The sequence below is a fragment of the Stegostoma tigrinum genome, chromosome 42 (assembly GCF_030684315.1).
Source record: "Stegostoma tigrinum isolate sSteTig4 chromosome 42, sSteTig4.hap1, whole genome shotgun sequence".
NCBI classification, from domain to species: domain Eukaryota; kingdom Metazoa; phylum Chordata; class Chondrichthyes; order Orectolobiformes; family Stegostomatidae; genus Stegostoma; species Stegostoma tigrinum.
Genome location: NC_081395.1, coordinates 2517329 through 2533262, shown reverse-complemented (window position 1 = coordinate 2533262; position 15934 = coordinate 2517329). Strand labels below are relative to the sequence as shown.

Genomic DNA, 15934 nt, shown 5'->3' with positions numbered 1-15934 from the left:
ATGAGAGATTTCCCATGTAGGACAGAGATGAGGAGAAACATTTTCTCTTTGTACATGGTACAACTTTGGAGCCTCAGCCTCAGGTGGTCATAGAGACAGGGTCATTTGAATGTTTTTAAGGCAGATGTAGGTATACTTCTCTTCTGTAGGGGTATCAGAGGTAATTGGGCGTGGATGGGAACGTGGTATCTGAATTATAAACAGATCAGCCATTATCTAATTGGAGCAGACTTCAGGGGCTGAATGGCATACTCTTGCTCCGATTTAATGTGGTGATAGAATTTAAGTACAGCCTGGCTCTGGCTTCCTAAGGTCTGGGATGCCCAATAACAGATATAGCAGGCACATTGAACTCAGTCAGTCTACAGTGTGAGTGCGATATAGAATGTGACAACGGTCTGATTCAGAGTGGTTACCTGTCTTTGCTGTTTTGTACATTGCCTTGTTGACCTGTACCAGCTCGATCTGCCATTGGGGAGTTCCTGTCACGGCTCACACTGCTGGTCAGTGTGTTGTTCTGTAAGGGTGGGACGGAGGGGCACAGAGAGATGAGAAACATTTGCTTTAGAAGAGGACAATGAGGCGCAGTGTCGGGTACAAGGCCCGAGACAAAAATTATTCCTGTAGCTGTATGATACTGCATTCTGACCCACCATAGAGGATGGCGTGTTTGACTTCTTCCTGTCTGAGCCAGTGTGGGGACTGGCTGGCACCTTCACATTGCTGTTGGAGCGCCGTGAACTGTCCTTCTCCTCATCCTGGTGTTTGGAGTCAGTGCTATTTGCCTGGTTCCTCTTGGAATAGGAGTTGCTGCTGGGGTTAGTGGGACCAGCTGCAGCAATGATCAAAAAGAGTCACAGGGTGAAGAGCGGTGTGCGGGGAATTTCTGCTGGCAGCAGCATGTATTCAAGACAAAACATTCCCCCCAGATTTCAGCACAGAAACCATTCGAGAGATTTAATAACCATCACCCTCACACATTCCTGTTTTCCATTTCTCAGAGACGGAGGATTCAACATCCACCAGAACTCCATAAATTCAGCAACTGCCTCATCAAACCTGTAGCACATCAGCCTGGGGACAGCGCAGGGTTACATACAGAGTAAAGCTCCCTCTACATTGTCCCCCAACAAACATGCCGAGGACAGGGACAGCACGGGGTTAGACACAGGGTAAAGCTCCCTCTACGCTGTCCCCCAACAAACACTCCCAGGGTCAGGGACAGCATGGGGTTAGATACAGAGTAAAGCTCCCTCTACACTGTCCCCACCATCAAATATGCCCAGGTCAGGGACAGCATGGGGTTTGATACAGAGTAAAGCTACTTTTATAGAAAGCAGTAAAACACGGAAGGAAACATCACAGAGCTCTGAATCTGCGTCTAATCCACAATCAGTGTATCACAGTTGTTGTGTACAGCATTGAAATGGCAAAGATATACAATCTAATCTTTCCCAGTGAACTATCTTCACAGAAACCCAGCTGTTCCTGGGCAATGAGGAATCATCTGAAAATACCTTGTTCACTGATCCGACGTGGTCTCTGACTGGATGAGACACTTCGCTGTATCTTGTTGGAGGGGGACTGTGCGTTACTGTTTGTATGGTCAGTGCGTGGCTTCAAACACAAGTTACTAGTGGACAGCGAATCTGCATCCAACTGTGCACAAAACACAAACAATCCCGTTCTGAGTAAATCAGCACAACAACGAGGAACACCGTAATGCCAACAGTAACAAGAGCCAGACATCAATAGCTTGCTACCACAGGATAACCAGGCCAACACTGAGATTGCGGTGCTACCAGGCCTTTAGTGATTTCTGGCAATGGTTGTGTGGGTTGAAAGGGGGAAGTGGGGATAGTTAATGGAGGAAGGGGGCCGTGGTTTGCAGCACAATCTGTCACAGTTGCGAAGCATGAGTGAGAGAAACTGAAAGAATGCAATAGGATTCCAACATCAGCTCCCGTCACTGCATTCTCAGCTCTCAGTTACCTCAGAGGTCTTCCAGCCCAGCAGCAGATACGTCGCCATGACTTCGTTGTACTTCTGGTTCACCAAAGAGTCAGTGATCTCGTCCCGAGTGTATCCCATGTTTACCATGAGGTCTGCAGTGAAGGGAATAGACTGTTAAAGCAACAAGAACTGGCAAGTGGGAAGACTGGGGAATGGATACTGGGAGAAAACTGACCTGTTCTCCGGGGGTCCTTGTAGTCTGGCTCAGGATCTGTGTACGGTTTCAGCTCATCGTCCTCATAACCAACATTCATCCAGCGATCTTTCATTATTTGCTGGTCAAGACAATAATTACAGTCAGATTCAACAAAGGAAGGTAGACTCTGATTCCTGCAGTGTATCTTCCACCATCAGAGGACCTCCCGAAGCCCTTCAGCCAATCAGCTATTAACTAGGATGGTCACATGGGCAATGGAGAAATCACAGCTGACAACAGCACAGCAATATCCCAAGTTTCTGTGCCATAAATTCCACATCATGGGTTTCAGAGGTGCAAAGATCTCTCCCATTCCTGGGACACGGCGAGATAACCAGACTGGAGGATAACCAAACCCCACCATCCACCAGATAGTAGGCCTGAATGAGAATGGTGTTTAAGGATGATGAATGTCAGGAACAGACTAGCCCTGGCTGACTGAAGCAAGTACAATGCTGTGCCTGCACAGATTATACTTGACTGCACTGCAAAAACAGCCCCCTGTACATTTAAAATGCTATACAAAGAATGGACATACATCTCTCTCTAACTCACCTCTAAGCTGCCTCGTTTGGCTGGATTTAGTACCAGGAATTTCTTCAGTAGGTTTTCACAGTCTGTGGACATGTAAAAAGGGATTCGATACTTGCCTCGCAGCACTCTCTCTCGCAGTTCCTGATAGAAAGGTAGAAAAAGCAAAACAAATTGAAAATAAGTACATTTCCAATTTCATTGATCGCCTTCACCCCAACCAGATCTAGAGGTACTATCTTCACAGACAGTGACAGCAGGTTACACAGCAGACTGTCAGCTGTATGCCAACATCACACAGGGCAGGTTACACCATGGGTATATTTCCAAATGGTGAACTGTGGCTCCCTCCAACTAGTGCTCCCACATTCAACACCAACAGTGAGGGGGATCATGGTAATGCAGAGGTTGTGGGATGGGGAACAGGGAGGGTGGGACGAGATGCCTGAACAGCGATTGCGCGGCGGGACAGAGAGGGCCGAGTAGGGGGGTGTGTGTGTGCGTGGGTTGGTGGTGGTTGGGGGGGGGGGGGAGGGGGGGTGCAGCTGAGGGACAGGGAGAGGGGCATGGGGCAGGGACCAGAAGGTTCAATCAATGGTTACATCCCCTTGCCCACCCAGGATCAGCACCGCACCCCCCCCACCCCCAACACACACACACACAGGAGAGAGACACACACGGGCACGCATCCTCCGCCCTCAGCAGCCCTTCCCTCCCCCAACCCCTTAGGCTGTGACCTCCTTCTGCAACAAGCAAGTTTTGGAAACCTTTTAGCCTCCCACAGATACCAGTAGACTCTCATTGGTCTATCCTAATACACAATACCCTCCTCCGCTATAGCCCTCAGCTGTTTCCTAAACTGTTGCAGGGCATGACATCTAGATTGAGCAGGAACTTCCAGAAGGTGATAGGATTAATATCTGGCAGGTGAAATCTTGCAGGGTTGTGTGCAAGATAGCCCAGGGAGTGGGATTACACTTTCAACTCATTCCATGTGACCAGAAGAAAGAGAGGCACCACGGAGCTGCAAGGAGAAAAATGCTAGAACCGAGGGGGTTTATATCAGGAAAGAAAGACCAAACAGATTGTGCTCTTCACTCTTGGATAAACAGGGGGCTGAGAGGTGATCCAAGACAGATGTTGAAAACGAAGGCGGGGGGGGGGATGGAGAAAACAATGGAGAGAGGACGTGCCCCTTTCGTGGGGAAACTACAGCACCAAGAACTGTATCTGTTTGAGAAAGCAGCCCACCACCACCTTCTCCAGGGCAATTAGGGATGAGTAATAAATGCTGGTCTAGGCAAGCAATGCCCTGCACAAATGAAGAATGTCACTGATAAACCCAGTGGGGAATTCTGAGGAGACAACCTCACCCAGAATGTGGGCCACACTCCCACAGGGAGGGATCGAGGGGAATATCATCAATCCACATAAAGGGGAATGAAACTGGATAAACCTGAAGGACAAGGTGAGATGGAGGTAGTGTTACAGGAGTTCACATGGTGCAGAGCACCTGTATGGCCAAGACTAAGCATATGATTACGTGGGGTTTTTTGGCTTATCTCAGTTTTCTGTGACATGGAAGTGCCAGTGTAGGACTGGAGTGGACAAAGTCAAAAACCACAGAACACCAGGTTATAAGTCCAACAGGTTTATCTGAAACCACAAGCTTTCGGATCACAGTCCCTTTGTCAGGTGCAGTGACTCGGTATTGTGAGATTTTTAACTCCGTTTCCTGCGGTACAACTGCAGCAAATCCAGTTAATCTTTTCACCAGAAGCTGCAACAAGCAGCTTTGCTGTGCCACTCTGAGCCTAGGCTCGAATAGGCAGCTCTGCTATTAGACTGACAAGTGACAAAACCCACCAAAAGAGGTGTGCAAAGAAAACCACCACTGTTCTACTATCTAGGAGTGGACAGCAACCTCAGGTGGCACCAGAACCAGCCTGTGAGGTAAAGCACACTTCAAGACCATCAAGGCTTCCTGGGAGTTGTTTTTTGGTAAGAATATTTATTGAAAAGGCACAAAGTGATTGCCTTGTCCGGGGAAATTTGGCTGAATGGACTCTTGTAGAATTATACAGTAATGCAGCAAAGCAGGTCACTCAGCTATGTGTTAACCCCATTTTCACCAAACCCAATTCTTCCTCAACAGCTCTCTTATCTTTTCCTTTTCAGCTCTTTACCTCATTCCCCCTTTGAAAGTTCAGACAGCTTCCCACATTGGAGAGTACAATGACACTGTCAAAGAAGTAGCTCAATTCTCCCTCCAGTTACCCTTGTTCATTTCCAACCACAATAGCTGTTCTTCTCTAAGGAAAACAGCCCCAGTTTCTCTGGTCTGAAATACACCATACCTAATGCAAGATTCTGAACAAACCTCTCTTACAGCCCTCCCATGATTCCTGACATCGTTCCTAAGGCATGTGGCTCAGAAATAGACACACAGTCGCCCCGAGACCTGACCCAATTATTCATGACAGTTTGGTATCACTCAGATTCTGTATAAGCCTGCAGAAATCCAGCCAATGATCACGTATGCGCCTTCCATATTAAAACCAGACTATCCAAGTACCTTCAAGTTCTGTCCATCAAAGGGCAGCGAACCACTCACGAGTGTGTAAAGGATCACTCCAAGACTCCAAACGTCTACCTCTGGTCCATCGTATTTCTTCCCCTGGAAAAGCTCGGGAGCAGCATAAGGCGGACTTCCGCAGAATGTGTCTAATTTATTCCCCAGTGTGAATTCATTACTGAAGCCAAAGTCTGCTATTTTTATGTGCATATCTCCATCTAACAGCAAGTTCTCGGCCTGGATGGGAAAGGCACAAATAAAAATTAGAGAAACAGAAAAACAGAACAGATTAAAGTGTCTGATCACGCAAAAGGAGTGTGATTTTAGTGAGACTGAGACCAGGAGTAGCCAACGGTAACACTAAACACTTGACTCTAAACACAATGCAACAATCATCCTCTACGCAGGCTAATTCATCAAAGCAATTTGAAATCTGATTAATTAGCTCCATTTTCAGTTCAGTGTAGCTAGGAGTTGTGTGACACAAGTAACTTGCTGAACAAGAGGGCACCAATCAGGTTCGAGCATCCAAAAGATTTTCATTATGCTGGCAAGAAGTCGCTCCCTGACATCTCCCTTCGTTGGCTCGGCTCATATTGTAACATCATTCCCATGTTATAGACATTGCTACCCACCACAGAAAATAGTCTCACTCTACCAAACCCTTTAGAACATAGAACATAGAACATAGAACATAGAACAGTACAGCACAGAACAGGCCCTTCAGCCCACAATGTTGTGCCGACCATTGATCCTCATGTATGCACCCTCAAATTTCTGTGACCATATACATGTCCAGCAGTCTCTTAAATGACCCCAATGACCTTGCTTCCACAACTGCTGCTGGCAACGCATTCCATGCTCTCACAACTCTCTGCGTAAAGAACCTGCCTCTGACATCCCCTCTATACTTTCCACCAACCAGCTTGAAACTATGACCCCTCGTGCTAGCCATTTCTGCCCTGGGAAATAGTCTCTGGCTATCAACTCTATCTATGCCTCTCATTATCTTGTATACCTCAATTAGGTCCCCTCTCCTCCTCCTTTTCTCCAATGAAAAGAGACCGAGCTCAGTCAACCTCTCTTCATAAGATAAGCCCTCCAGTCCAGGCAGCATCCTGGTAAACCTCCTCTGAACCCTCTCCAAAGCATCCACATCTTTCCTATAATTGGGCGCCCAGAACTGGACGCAGTATTCCAGGTGCGGTCTAACCAAAGTTTTATAGAGCTGCAACAAGATCTCACGACTCTTAAACTCAATCCCCCTGTTAATGAAAGCCAAAACACCATATGCTTTCTTAACAACCCTGTCCACTTGGGTAAATCATCTTAATTTTGATCAGGTTCCCACACCTGGAAACTGAGCATGGTCTGTGCAATCCCTTTTAGCCTGGAATCTTTCTGGTAGTGGTAGCGGCCCTACCTCTATGCTAGGAGGTCTGGGTTCAAGTCCTACCTGCTCCAAAGGTACGGAAGGACATCTCTGAAAAGATTGATCATAAAAATATCAGGTGAATTGACACTGCACACCCTCAAAAACCAATGTCTCTTTGCTGAGGTGTAGTCACTCGGCCAGAACACGGTGCTTCTAGATGAAAGCTAACTGGAACATTTATGTAACTGGGGGGAGTGTGACTTGCAATCTGAAATAAAGGCAAGCAATCCATGAGAAGGGGGCAGGGGCAGCACAGTACCTGAGGGGACCAACAAAGTTCAAAAGTAACTCAGGGATGTCTTCCTTCTTAACTCATTCACAGGATGCGGCTATCACTAGCTGGCCAGCATTATGTTGCCCGCACTTAGCTCCCCTTGAGAAAGTGGTGGTGAGCTGCCTTCTTGAAATGCTGTAGTCCATGTACTGCTGCAGGGAATCCTACAATGCCGTTAGGGAAGGAGTCCTGGGGTTTTGACCCAGTCACACTGAAGCAAATGATATATTTCCAAATCAGAATGGTGAATGGCTTTGAGGTGAATTTGCAGTGTGTGGTATTCCCATGTATCTGTGCCCATTCCCCTTTTAAACAGTAGTGGTTCTAAGTCTGGATGGAGCCTTGGTGAATTTCTACTTTGCCTCCCGTAGATGGTACACACTGCTGGTACTGACAGTTGGTGGCGGAAGGTGTGGCACCAATCACACAGGCTGCTACCTTAGACATTAAAAAATGGATTGCATCAACTCAACCACATAACAAACAATGCACGCCAAATACAATTCACTCTACAGAGAAAACAGTAATACAAGGCACAATATTCAAGATAAGTTTAATCACAGAACAACTAACAAATAAACAATGAACCAGCACAGTCATGTACTACTAGGAGAAACAGTCATAACTGTCCTTACCTTCAGGTCCCTATGAACAATGCACTTCTGGTGACAGTACTGCACAGCAGATACTATCTACAAAACACAAGCAGGAGAAACAATATGACATCTGGTCAACATCTAGGGTCTTGCTCAGCTTATAACCAGACAATAGCTAACCCAGAATTGATTTCATCATCAATGACTTCACAAATATCCCAACGAGAAGTATCATTACTGGAACCCTCAGGAACCTCTACAGAAATCACACACAATGATACTTGTAAATGATAGAGGACAAAGTGCCATGGTGAAAAATTCACTAGATACCAGTGAGGCCACAGTGACAGTACACCCAGGTAAGTTAAACAGGAAATGTCAACATGTCACCTTACAATACACATTGTAGACAGAAGAACCTAATTCCATGTTTTGTGGGTTTTGTGAACAGCTTAGCTTTTGCATATTGAAAAATGTAGCAATGTCTGCTGTTACCAGATACCAAATGATGTTAGCGAGTTTTGAGAAGATTTGTAGCTTGGGTTGAGGTTCTGGGTGAGAGTTTGCTCGCTGAGCCGGAAGGTTCGTTTTCAGACGTTTTGACACCATTCTAGGTAACATCATCAGTGAGCCTCCGACGAAGCGCTGGCGTTATGTCCCGCTTTCTATTTATCTGGTTAGGTTTCCTTGGGCTGGTGATGTCATTTCCTGTGTTGGTGATGTCATTTCCTGTTCTTTTTCTCACCAATGCAGGACATGACATCACCAGCCCAAGGAAACCTAACCAAATAAATAGAAAGCGGGACATAACACCAGCGCTTCGGAGGCTCAGTGATGATGTTACCTAGAATGGTGACGAAACGTCTGAAAACGAACCTTCTGGCTCAGCGAGCAAACTCACATCCAGAACCAAATGATGTCGTAATGCTCCAAACCATCCAGGGAGGGCCCATGCCTCACTTCCATCCTGTGCTCAGTTCAATGAGAACAGCTGACCCCTCAGTATTCATGGGGTAGGCACTGCAGAGTAGGTCATGAGCTAGGGTTCCAGCTCCCAGTTAGCATCACCTCCTCCTCCGCACCGGTGCCAACACCGCCCCCCTCCCTCTCTCTAAAATAACATCCGACAAAAAAGCCAACACACACATCCAGGTTGGTAAAGGGGACCAGGGAGGAGACAGTGGAAATAGGCTCCAGCTGAAGATGGTGAGGGTGGAGGTGGACAGGGAATGAATGAGGGGGGCAGGCAGAGAGGAAGCTATAACATGGAAAGGGAGAATAGGAGAGGGGGGGATAGGAACACACAATGAGGGGGTGGTTGGGGAGAAGAGAGAGTGGGAAGGGATGAATTTGAGCTCTGGCTGATGAAGGGTATCAAGAGATGGATGCACTGATAGGAGAACGGGTAAAGAATAGAGGTTCTTGGTGAGCACTGACCTGTCTGAATTTTGCTCTTGCTTCTTTTTCTTTCATTCTTCCATGTGCAACTAAATAATCAAATACTTCCCCTGCAGGAGCACACAAACACGGCTTAGCAAGCTGCAACCAAACATGAGGAACCAAACTGTTCAGCAACTTACCCCACACAACACACAGTGTGAGCAATGAACTGTTGCCATCATTTAATAGAATAACCCATCAGAGAGGCTGGAGGCTGAGGTGCAACAAAGAACTAGTGACCCAAAGAATAGATGGTGGGTGGAAAGACCATGCGAGACTTAACAAGTCATCAACAACCACGGTGTGGTTGTGTAATTTCTTCACAATTATCCACCAATTTCACCTCCTTGTTCAAGTCTTTATGAAGCTTTACAACCAAATTAGATCCTTTGCCTCCAGTGCTTCACCACTTCATGTATTTCCTGCTCTATGACCTAGAGTCGATTCCCTGGGAAGAACAGCCTCTCAGCAGCCTCACACATACCAAAGACTGCTCCTGTGATACTCTGGATGGGGAAGGTTAAGGGTTAGGCATTCCATACAGCATCCAAAATGCATGGAAACCAAATTTACACCTCATTGATAAACGAGGTCACCACAAAATGTGTTAGTAGACCGTCTGGTCAACTTACCATTCAGGAGCAAATTACTGCAGATGTTGGAATCTGAACTGAAAACCAAAAATGCTGGAGATCACAGCAGGCCAGAGCTTTTCTGATGAACAGTCATCCAGGCTCAAAACATGAACTTACTTTCTCTCCATAGATGCTGCTTGACCAACTGATCTCCAGCAGTTTTGTTTTCAGTTCAATTTACAACTCAGGTTAGCTCATGACCCAGTAAAAATACCAGCCAAGTTGGAGCCAATGGTACCATCAGGTTTATAGTGAAGCATGAAAGGGGAGGAGGATGAGGAGGTGGAAATGATCTCTGAAACGTTATTCAATTGGTTTGAATGGAAAGCAGTGAGTAGGCTAATTTCAGCTCAGGCTAATAGAGCCAGACTATGGACCTGGATGTTCATTTAATGAGGCAAACACAGGTCAGGAAACTTCTGCATTCCGGAGATTAATTCAGGATTCAGGGACAGCCTGCACTTGACTGCAGGAGTAGAGAGGCGTGGTGGAGAAAGAATCCTCCAGGCATGGCATGGCATCTGACAGGCACTTTTCTTACTGGGGAATGAGGGCGGGGTGCTGAAGACAACTGGTGCATGAGGAGCAGTCCATCAAAAAAATGCGGCCTTTCCTCAAATGTTCACCCTTGGCTGCATTTAGAGGGGGGGGGATCGGAGCTATGCTGCAGCATTTAGGAAGCTGTCGGTGGATACAATCCCAGGGAATGATGCCCAGTTTCAGCATGAGTACAGTGAATTATGTGCATCTCACATACTTTTCATCCTACTGCAGGTTACCAAGCCTGGCAGCAAGACTGGGAAAAAATTCTGGACGAGTGACTAACATGTCATTCTCTCTTGTACACACACACACACACACACACACACAAACTGCTGCAATACTTACCCCCACTGGCGTACTCCATTACTAAATACAGTGTTTTTTCCGTTTCTATAACTTCAAATAATTTAACTGCAAGACACAGAAAAGAAAAGAAATGAGGTGAAGTTTCACCTCTGATTCAATGAGCTATTATGGGACAATAAAGATTTAATCTCCTGAAAGGATGGTGAGGATCAAGTAGAAAACTGAACTTCCAGCCGGTGGCTACATGCTTTTGAGAGCAATAAGTCAGGCATGTATCATACAAGCAGAAAATAAACTGTGAAACAGTCAAACAAACAACTCTCCCATAGCCCCTTTCATATCCAAAGGATTCCTCTGAGTGGGGAAATGTGATGAATGAGAGGTGGAAGCTAATGCCCTATAGCCAAGGAGAGTGTAACTATCGCAGGCAGTTCACAGGAGGTCTACTAGATTAATTCCTGGAATCAGTGAGTTGTCTTTGCGGCAACAGTTTGGCTTGTCCAGGCAAGATCCAGGGGGAACTGTTTAAAAATTAACAACTGCCCTTTCAGGATGAAGATGAAAAGACTCCTAAAGAGAGAACTCAGAAGAGCCAGGAGGAGACATGAGAAGTTGTTGGCGGATAGGATCAGGGTAAACCCTAAGGCTTTCTATAGGTATTTAAGGAAAAAAAGAATGACGAAAGTAAGATTAGGGCCAATCAAGGATAGTAGTGGTAACTTGTGTGTGGAGTCTGAGGAGATAGGGGAAGCACTAAATGAATATTTTTCAACAGTATTCACTCTAGAAAACGACAATGTTGTCGAGGAGAATACTGAGATACAGGCTTCTAGACTAGGTGGGATTGAGGTTCACAAGGAAGAGGTATTAGAAATCCTACAGAGTGTGAAGATAGATAAGTCCCCTGGGCCGGATGGGATTTATCCTAGGATCCTCTGGGAAGACAGGGAGGAGATTGCCGAGCCTTTGGCATTGGATCTTTAACTCGTCATTGTCTACAGGAATAGTGCCAGATGACTGAAGGATAGCAAATGTGGTTCCCCTGTTCAAGAAGGGGAGTAGAGACAACCCTGGTAATTATAGACCAGTGAGTCTTACCTCAGTTGTTGGTAAAGTGTTGGAAAAGGTTATAAGGGATAGGATTTATAACCATCTAGAAAAGAATAAATTGATTAGGGATGTGAGGCTGGATGAACACAGCAGGCCAAGCAGCATCTCAGGAGCACAAAAGCTGACGTTTCGGGCCTAGACCCTTCATCAGAGAGGGGGATGGGGTGAGGGGTCTGGAATAAATAGGGAGAGAGGGGGAGGCGGACCGAAGATGGAGAGAAAAGAAGATAGGTGGAGAGAGTATAGGTGGGGAGGTAGGGAGGGGATAGGTCAGTCCAGGGAAGACGGACAGGTCAAGGAGGTGGGATGAGGTTAGTAGGTAGATGGGGGTGCGGCTTGGGGTGGGAGGAAGGGATGGGTGAGAGGAAGAACAGGTTAGGGAGGCAGAGACAGGTTGGACTGGTTTTGGGATGCAGTGGGTGGAGGGGAAGAGCTGGGCTGGTTGTGTGGTGCAGTGGGGGAAGGGGACGAACTGGGCTGGTTTAGGGATGCAGTTGGGGCAGGGGAGATTTTGAAACTGGTGAAGTCCACATTGATACCATTAGGCTGCAGGGTTCCCAGGCAGAATATGAGTTGCTGTTCCTGCAACCTTCGGGTGGCATCATTGTGGCACTGCAGGAGGCCCATGATGGACATGTCATCTAAAGAATGGGAGGGGGAGCGGAAATGGTTTGCGACTGGGAGGTGCAGTTGTTTGTTGCGAATTGAGCAGAGGGGTTCTGCAAAGCGGTCTCCAAGCCTCTGCTTGGTTCCCCCAATGTAGAGGAAGCCACACCGGGTACAGTGGATGCAGTATACCACATTGGCAGATGTGCAGGTGAACCTCTGCTTAATGTGGAATGTCATCTTGGGGCCGGGGATAGGGGTGAGGGAGGTGGAGTGGGGGCAAGTGTAGCATTTCCTGCGGTTGCAGGGGAAGGTGCCGAGTGTGGTGGGGTTGGAGGGCAGTGTGGAGCGAACAAGGGAGTCACGGAGAGCGCGGTCTCTCCGGAATGCAGACAGGGGATGGAAAAATGTCTTGGGTGGTGGGGTCGGATTGTAGATGGCGGAAGTGTCGGAGGATGATGCGTTGTATCCGGAGGTTGGTGGGGTGGTGTGTGAGAACGAGGGGGATCCTCTTTGGGCGGTTGTGGCGGGGGCGGGGTGTGAGGGACATGTTGCGGGAAATACGGGAGACGCGGTCGAGGGCGTTCTCGATCACTGTGGGGGGAAAGTTGCGGTCCTTGAAGAACTTTGACATCTGGGATGTGCGGGAGTGGAATGTCTTATCGTGGGAGCAGATGCGGAGGAATTGGGAATAGGGGATGGAATTTTTGCAGGAGGGTGGGTGGGAGGAGATATATTCTAGGTAGCTGTGGGAGTCGGTGGGCTTGAAATGGACATCAGTTACAAGCTGGTTGCCTGAGATGGAGACTGAGAGGTCCAGGAAGGTGAGGGATGTGATGGAGATGGCCCAGGTGAACTGAAGGTTGGGGTGGAAGGTGTTGGTGAAGTGGATGAACTGTTCGAGCTCCTCTAGGGAGCAAGAGGCGGCACCGATAGAGTCATCAATGTACCAGAGGAAGAGGTGGGGTTTGGGCCTGTGTAGGTGCGGAAGAGGGACTGTTCCACGTAACCTACAAAGAGACAGGCATAGCTGGTGCCCATGCGGGTGCCCATGGCCACCCCCTTAGTCTGTAGGAAGTGGGAGGAGTCAAAAGAGAAGTTGTTGAGGGCGAGGACGAGTTCGGCTAGGTGGATGAGGGTGTCGGTGGAGGGGGACTGGTCGGGCCTGTGGGACAGGAAGAAGCAGATCCGCCGCATCTGCTCCCACGATAAGACATTCCACTCCTGCACATCCCAGATGTCCAAGTTCTTCTAGGGCCGCAACATTCCCCCCACAGTGGTCGAGAATGCCCTCGACCGTGTCTCCCATATTTCCCGCAACATGTCCCTCACACCCCGCCCCCGCCACAACCGCCCAAAGAGGATCCCCCTCGTTCTCACACACCACCCCACCAACCTCCGGATACAACGCATCATCCTCCGACACTTCCGCCATCTACAATCCGACCCCACCACCCAAGACATTTTTCCATCCCCACCCCTGTCTGCTTTCCGGAGAGACTGCTCTCTCCGTGACTCCCTTGTTCGCTCCACACTGCCCTCCAACCCCACCACACCCGGCACCTTCCCCTGCAACCGCAGGAAATGCTACACTTGCCCCCACACCTCCCCCCTCACCCCAATCCCAGGCCCCAAGATGACATTCCACATTAAGCAGAGGTTCACCTGCACATCTGCCAATGTGGTATACTGCATCCACTGTACCCGGTGTGGATTCCTCTACATTGGGGAAACCAAGCGGAGGCTTGGAGACCGCTTTGCAGAACATCTCCGCTCAGTTCGCAACAAACTACTGCACCTCCCAGTCGCAAACCATTTCCACTCCCCCTCCCATTCTTTAGATGACATGTCCATCATGGGCCTCCTGCAGTGCCACAATGATGCCACCCGAAGGTTGCAGGAACAGCAACTCATATTCCGCCTGGGAACCCTGCAGCCTAATGGTATCAATGTGGACTTCACCAGTTTCAAAATCTCTCCTTCCCCAACTGCATCCCTAAACCAGCCCAGTTCGTCCCCTTCCCCCACTGCACCACACAACCAGCCCAGCTCTTCCCCTCCACCCACTGCATCCCAAAACCAGTCCAACCTGTCTCTGCCTCCCTAACTTGTTCTTCCTCTCACCCATCCCTTTCTCCCACCCCAAGCCGCACCCCCAGCTACCTACTAACCTCATCCCACCTCCTTGACATGTCTGTCTTCCCTGGACTGACCTATCCCCTCCCTACCTCCCCACCTATACTCTCTCCACCTATCTTCTTTTCTCTCCATCTTCGGTCCGCCTCCCCCTCTCTCCCTATTTATTCCAGAACCCTCACCCCATCCCCCTCTCTGATGAAGGGTCTAGGCCCGAAACGTCAGCTTTTGTGCTCCTGAGATGCTGCTTGGCCTGCTGTGTTCATCCAGCCTCACATTTTGTTGTCTTGGATTCTCCAGCATCTGCAGTTCCCATTATCTATAATTGATTCGAGATAGTCAGCACAGTTTTGTGAAGGGAAGGTCGTGCCTCACAAACTTTATTGAGTTCTTTGAGAAGGTGACCAAACAGGTAGATGAGAATAAACCGGCTGATGTGGTGTATATGGATTTCAGCAAGGCATTCGATAAGGTTCCCCACAATAGACTATTGTACAAAATGCGGAGGAATGGAATTGCGGGAGATATAGCAGTTTGGATCGGAAATTGGCTTGCTGAAAGAAGACAGAGGGTGGTAGTTGATGGGAACTGTTCATCCTGGAGACCAGTTACTAGTGGTGTACTGCAAGGGTCGGTGTTGGGTCCACTGCTGTTTGTCATTTTTTAAATGACCTGGATGAGGGCGGAGAAGGATGGGTTAGTAAATTTGCAGACGACACTAAGGTCGGTAGAGTTGTAGATAGTGACGAAGGATGCTGTAGGGTGCCGAGAGACATAGCTAAGCTGCAGAGCTGGGCTGACAGGTGGCAAATGCAGTTTAATGCAGACAAGTGTGAGGAGTAACCAGAAGGCAAAGTACAGGGCTAACGGTAAGATTCTTAGCAGTGTAGATGAGCAGAGAGATCTCGGTGTCCATGTACACAGATCCTTGAAAGTTGCCACCCAGGTTGACAGGGCTGTTAAGGAGGCATACAGTGTTTTAGCTTTTATTAATAGAGGGATCGAGTTCCGGAACCAAGAGGTTATGGTGAAGCTGTACAAAACTCTGGTGCGGCCGCACTTGGAGTATTGTGTACAGTTCTGGTCACCGCATTATAAGGAGGATGTGGAAGCTTTGGAAAGGGTGCAGAGGAGATTTACTAGGATGTTGCCTGGTATGGAGGGAAGGTCTTACAAGGAAAGCTGAGGGACTTGAGGCTGTTTTCATTAGAAAGGTGATTGAGAGGTGACTTAATTGAGACATATAAAATAATCAGAGGGTTAGATAGGATGGATAGGGAGAGCCTTTTTCCTAGGATGGTGACGGCAAGCACGAGGGGGCATAGCTTTAAATTGAGGGGTGAAAGATATAGGACAGATGTCTGAGGTAGTTTCTTTACTCAGAGTAGTAAGGGAATGGAACGCTTTGCCTGCAACGGTAGTAGATTCGCCAACTTTAGGTACATTTAAGTCGTCATTGGACAAGCATATGGACGTGCATGGAATAGTGTAGGTTAGATGGGCTTGAGATCGGTATGACAGGTCGGCACAACATCGAG

General features: G+C 48.0%; 1 protein-coding gene across 9 annotated transcripts in view; it reads right to left on the bottom strand.

The window, feature by feature from the left end:
* Positions 1–15934, bottom strand: part of mark2b (MAP/microtubule affinity-regulating kinase 2b) — a 147377-nt gene that overhangs the window by 23838 nt on the left and 107605 nt on the right. For all 9 annotated transcript variants that reach the window (XM_059641673.1, XM_059641674.1, XM_059641670.1 and 6 more), the window contains 10 exons: positions 10584–10649; positions 9058–9128; positions 7660–7716; positions 5316–5552; positions 2765–2884; positions 2189–2288; positions 1993–2105; positions 1518–1659; positions 654–832; positions 417–517 (listed from right to left, as the gene is read on the bottom strand). In XM_059641673.1, coding sequence (XP_059497656.1) covers positions 417–517; positions 654–832; positions 1518–1659; positions 1993–2105; positions 2189–2288; positions 2765–2884; positions 5316–5552; positions 7660–7716; positions 9058–9128; positions 10584–10649 — 1186 coding nt within the window. The remainder of the gene's footprint in view (positions 1–416; positions 518–653; positions 833–1517; positions 1660–1992; positions 2106–2188; positions 2289–2764; positions 2885–5315; positions 5553–7659; positions 7717–9057; positions 9129–10583; positions 10650–15934) is intronic.